At 37.7% G+C, this 6,376-nt stretch overlaps 1 protein-coding gene across 1 annotated transcript; it reads left to right on the top strand.

The window, feature by feature from the left end:
- LOC121459033 (glyceraldehyde-3-phosphate dehydrogenase-like) lies at positions 1–1,002 on the top strand. Its single transcript, XM_041668523.1, has one exon. It carries the CDS (start codon positions 1–3, stop codon positions 1,000–1,002), a length of 1,002 nt encoding a protein of 333 aa, XP_041524457.1.
- Positions 1,003–6,376: the final 5,374 nt, after the last annotated feature.

Here is a 6,376-nt window from a genome sequence, read left to right on the forward strand (position 1 = left end):
ATGGTGAAGGTCGGAGTGAAGGGATTTGGCCGTATTGGACGCCTGGTTACCAGGGCTGCCTTCACTTCTGGCAAAGTGGACGTTGTTGCCATCAATGACCCTTTCATCGACCTCAACTACATGGTCTACATGTTCCAGTATGACTCCACCCATGGCAAGTTCAAAGGCACAGTTAAAGCTGAGAATGGGAAGCTTGTCATCAACGGGAAGGCCATCACCATCTTCCAGGAGCGGGATCCCGCCAACATCAAATGGGGGGATGCCGGCGCCGAGTATGTTGTGGAGTCTACTGGTGTCTTCACCACCATGGAGAAGGCTGGGGCCCACTTGAAGGGTAGGGCCAAGAGGATCATCATCTCCGCCCCTTCTGCCGATGCCCCCATGTTTGTGATGGGTGTGAACCATGACAAGTATGACAATTCCCTCAAGATTGTCAGCAACGCATCCTGCACCACCAACTGCTTAGCCCCATTGACCAAGGTCATCCATGACAACTTTGGCATCGTGGAAGGACTCATGACAACAGTCCATGCCATCACGGCCACCCAGAAGACTGTGGATGGCCCCTCTGGGAAGCTGTGGCGAGATGGCCGTGGTGCTGCCCAGAACATCATCCCTGCGTCCACTGGCGCTGCCAAGGCTGTGGGCAAAGTCATCCCAGAGCTGAACGGGAAGCTCACGGACATGGCCTTCCGCGTTCCTACCCCCAATGTGTCCGTCGTGGATCTGACATGCCACCTGGAGAAAGCTGCCAAGTATGATGACATCAAGAAGGTGGTGAAGCAGGCATCCAAGGGCCCACTAAACGGCATCCTGGGCTACACTGTGGACCAGGTCATCTCCTGTGACTTTAACAGTGACTCCCACTCTTCCACCTTCGATGCTGGGGCTGGCATTGCTCTCAATGACAACTGTGTAAAGCTCATTTCCTGGTACGACAATGAATTCGGCTACAGCAACAGAGTGGTGGACCTCATGGCCTACATGGCCTCCAAGGAGTAAGAAGCCCGCCCTGGACCACCCATCCCAGCAAGGACACAGCAAGAGAGAGGTCCTCGGCTGCTGAGCAGTCCCTGGCCTAACTAACCCTTGACACTGAGCATCTCCCTCACAGTTTCCATCCCAGACCCCCAGAATAGCAGGAGGGGGCTTGGGGAGCCCTACTCTCTTGAATACCATCAATAAAGTTCATTGCACCCCTAAAAAAACAAAAGAAAATAATACCATCTCTTTTGCTTTAGGTATTCATTGCTGAAACAAACTGTATTAAATATACTATTTACTATTACGATCTTCACATCATTTACATTTGAGTAATCAATTTGTCAATACTTAAAGTGTTAAAAACTTCCCACCATTAGAAATCCTTTCTCTAACATGCTGAAACTGAAGTGAATTAACCAATCAATATCTGTTCAGGCAAAAGATAAATAGAATAATGTAGAGATGATAAATTATCTGAGTGTTTATTTATGTGGCTATCCTTTGATTCAGAAGCAAAGCATTCTTCAGCATAACATCTGAAATTAGAATTCTATCTTTGTCTGACTTACAGCATTCCCTTTATGAAAAGATCACTTTATTTGATTATAGATTTAAAAAGTGGAGTGAAAATTCAATGACACAAGAAGTCATTTGATTGTGGATTAATATAATTAAATTCTAAGAGTTAGTGTTTCATCTTCTGATTTTTCACATTTGTCTTAACTACACATACTTCATCATGATTCTTTTCTTGTGATAGAAATGGGAACATTTTATCAAAAAGGAGAAGTGATTGGCACTTCTGAGCATAGAAGTGGCTTAGAGAGCTGGGCCAGGTCCAAGGCTTAAAGGCCCAGAGGTTTCTTTTCAGCGACTCACACTGAGGCTTTAAAAAGTATTTGCTTTATTCTTAAACACAAATTTTTGAATGTATTTATTTTTAGTATATGATGAGTTATCTCCATATGGAGCTCAAGTATATTAAATAGAAGTATGTTGGAGTATGTTAAGAAAAAATAACATACTATTAAGTGTACAACTCCATAGATGTGAGCAGGAGAGACATCCATTAATGGTTACTGCTTAAATGACTTTGAGTCTGTCAGTGTATTTCAAAGAGGAGTAGACATTGTCAATTAATTGACAAAGTCTGTTCAATGAGCTCTTCCTGTGCTATTATGTTTCTGCTAATGTCAAGTTTTATTTTCACCTCTTTTATTTCGTGTTTCATACTTTATTTGAGGCTTATGAGTTGATGACAGTTGCAGCCTTTGAACAACATCCTTTTATCCACAAAAGAAGCGTTCTTTGCTCCTTTGAAGCTTTTACCTTAAATTTAAATTAGTCTTTTCCTGATGCTGCACCTGCTTTGTATACCCCTTATCTCTAAGCTTTGTCTTCTTTTATGGCCCATGTTCCTTTGATATTCTTTTCTTTTGTAATTTGTGGTACCTCAAATTACTATAGATTGATTTTAAGACTTTAAAAACTTCCTAGGTTCTGAATTACTGGGCTTAAGCTTAAATCACCACCAATGTCTTTGAAGACTTGGAAAACTTCCACTTACTTGCATCTCTATAATTTATAATTTGTGCATAGATTTCTCCAAATCATCACAGAATTTGCATACATAAAATCCTGAATATTGAATATATAAATGATTAGTAGCAGATTTGTCTTTTATAGGCTATTTTCGTCATTTTCCGGATTACTAGTGTCTGTCTTCAAATAGTGTCTTTGCCCCTTGAAATGGCACGTAAGTGATGTACTTTCAACAGCATTTTAAATGAAAAATTTCCATCCTTTGCCAATTTTTCGGAATGACAATTTAGCAGTCTATAGACTTTATGAGTCAGAACCAGTTCCTTTTAATATTCACAAATGTTGGCAGAGGCTATCTAGCATTTAATTTAGTCAGTGAGCAGAAACAATGACCACAGCACTTTTCTTCCCTTTTTAGGAAAAGCATCTATCCATCCTGGCACTTTCCGACTCCATTCTGCCTCCAGATTGAACAGCTTCACAAGGTTGCTCTGAGATGATACTTCTCAGCAAGCAATTTCATCTGATTTTTACTTATTTAAATTTCATCTCTCTTTGCTCTAACATGCTGAAGGGTTCCCTACCTTGGTTATTCTTTCTAAAAGCCAAAACAAATAATATTTTATTTATATTTAAAAATATACTTGTTCTATTTCACTTATATCTACTCTGATATTTATTTCATTATTCTTTATAACTTTGGACCCACTTTCACCCCTAGTACCTGAGATGGTTTTTTTCTAGGTATAGGCATTTATTACTATAAATTCCCTTCAAAAGGCCATGACTACAGTCACACACAGTAACAGTAAAAATGGGGATGGTTCCAAATGACAGCACACAAGTGCCTACAAAGTGAGATGCAAAACAGAGAAAAAGCAAATTGGTTTGATAGACAATTCTTTTCCACAGTGGTGCTGAAAGCAGTGGTAAAAGAAAATCTGTGCAACTTGCATTAATATAAAGCAAGGAAGGATAGAATCATGTTGCCAAGGGAAAGACAAAGATATACAACCTGAAATCGATACTCACATCTGCATATGGTCATGGGACAGCATCAACAAGGACATATTAGCTGCATTCCCGAGGGACGTGTAATGTAATAGATGCTTAATGTAATAGTCACACATCTGAGCAACATGAGAACCAAGCAAAAGTATACAGCCAAAGATTTACTGCTGAGAGCAAACTGAACAGGGATTAAGCTAAGAAAAAATGGTTCTTAGTTTAATAGTTTCAATCTTATTAAGGATAAATTTTACAGAAAGTAGTCATATGTGAAGAAACTCTACTTCCTCAATGTTTTTTTTTCATAAAATCTATCATTTCATTAAATTTTGAATGACATACTTGTGTATACTTTGGTGTGGTGCCTTGAATAAGAATGACCTCATAGGCTCCTATGTATGAATGCTTAGGTATCAGGGAGCGCCATTATTAGGAAGGATTCACAGGTGTGGGCTTTTTGGACTAGATGTGTTCTTCTTGGAGCAAGTGTGTCAGTGAAAGCAGGCTCTAAATTTTCAAAAGGCCAAGCCAGCCCCAGCAGCATTCCCTTCATGCTGCCTGTGAATCTGGCTGTAGAACTCTCAGCCACTCCTCCAGTCACATACTCCCTGCCATGGTGATAATGGATTAAATCTCTGAAATGAGAAGGAAGCCCCAATTACACACGTTCTTTTATAAGAGTTGTTGCGGCCATGGTGTCTCTCCATAGCAGTAGAACACTGACTAAGACACTTAGTAAAGTAGCAGAACAAAGGAGAATTCATTTTCACTATTTTGGAATAAATGGCCAGCCTTACATCCTCCCTAATACAAGTAAGACATCCCTATACAAACACCTGAATAATAAACATAAAAATGAAGCCGAGTATAACATGAGGTGGTAGAGTTCCATTGTGTTGGCTTGTGTGGTCCTCAATAAATGTGCTTTCTAGCTTCTACTCCTACAAGAATACTTTTATGGTCCAGTTTTGCTCCTGTCTTCTCCATCCTGAAGATAACCACTAAACAATTCTCTTTAAACGGTTCTCAAGGTACCTGCAAGTCATATGCTTATATAATCACCATAATGCAATGTACTTAATCTAGCTAATAGTAGTTATGTAGTGAATGTTCTTTTTCTATTTACTTGGATTATGAGTCTAGATTATATATATTTATATACGAACTACTTACAAAAACACAACTGATACCCCAGAATAGAATAAGTCAAATGAGAACATTTCCCCTTTTTATTTTAGTGTGTTTTTATATGCTTTTCCCACTATGTCATTCGTCTTATGCACTTCCTGCATGTTTGCCAAATAAAGGCTATCCAAGCAATAATGAAACAATCCTGCTGAAAAGAAACTCCAAGAAAAATGAAATTAATAACACTTGATATCTGGGGATTTCAGCTAGATTTTTTTTTAATATGAGTAAATTGTTCCCTGCCATTTGAATTATGTATGAAAAGGAAAGTCTATGCAGTTATCCTTTAAAACAGTACACTGGATCGTTATAAAACATCCCATTTTATACATAAGGCAACTGAAGTCATCTATTTCAGATCTGCTTCAGGAAGGAAAATTAACCTAGAGTTAAAGAGGAACGGTGAATCGTCTGATAAATGGTTGTGGAACAGCGTCTGTGTTAGTAAAGAGGTGCATCCTAGCTTGATGTGATCCCAGTGTGTAGCTTATGTCCCTAAGCTCTAGTGAATGCATGGGGTTCATCAGGAAAAGGATGCTAGAAATGCATTCATTGAATATAATTCATGGAGTTTGTTCATAATCTCCTCTTTCCAAGGATTCTGTGCAATTATTTCTCAAGGTGTGATCTAAGGCAAACTATTTCTGCAGCTAAAATTCTTCCCAATGCCAATATGTCAGTGGATTTCACACTGCACTTGACTCTAGTGGACACTGCCTTTTCATTCACTTAGATAAATTTCAAGGAATCTGAAAATTCTGTATCAAATCCTTTCCTATATATCCTACATTCTTTCACTCTGGTATTAGTTGGATATTATTTTACTTCTTATTGTGCTTACTTCCTCTTACTTTGGAATCTGATTTCTTATGTTAGTTATACAGAAAACAAAATATATCATAGAAAAATGTTTAAATCATACAAAGAAATTTTTTGCCATTAATGTAGGTTTTGCAAAATCACTGTTGAATGTTGGCCATAACTTTCTTGTTGGTAGCATCCCTTGAGTATTTGTTTCCTTTCCTTGAAAAGTGTGGATATATTATTAAAATTTTACATTATTGATAATCTGTTTTTATATTAACATGCATCTTAGAAAAATAAGAAAATAAAAGATGAAATAATCCAAAGAAAACTCATTGTAATTTTCAGTAATCTTTATTTATGCTCCTGATTTTAGAAATTTAAGACAATTTATGTCAGTTTATGTAACTTTTGTTCATTGTAATTATATGATCATCATAAGAGTTAGCAATGAAAGTCTATAGGTTTTGTACAAATTATTTTTAAAATTAATGTGTTTAGAAAACTTTTCCGAGGCTTTCAAATGAGGATATGATAGTTAAATAGATGATCATAATGGACAATTTAAAATGGTTTGTGCATTTGTGCAATTTGTTCATACGCTCTCTCTTGCTTCCTAGAACTTCTCTTAATATTATAGCAACAATATCTTAATGAGAAACATTTCTTATGATTCAGATGGAGGCTATCGACACCCTGCATCCCTAGCATGGGTGCATGACTTAGGCCTAACAAAGTAGAACATATAGTCTGCCCCCCTTGACCAGATACAGAAGTTCACTCAGAGATGGACATGGGTTCAAAAATAATTCTTCACATCATGGAAAAAGGATTTTTATTAATTTTGATT

The sequence above is a fragment of the Microtus oregoni genome, unplaced genomic scaffold (assembly GCF_018167655.1).
Source record: "Microtus oregoni isolate MIOR12 unplaced genomic scaffold, Mior012 000018F_ref0000195, whole genome shotgun sequence".
Lineage (NCBI taxonomy): Eukaryota > Metazoa > Chordata > Mammalia > Rodentia > Cricetidae > Microtus > Microtus oregoni.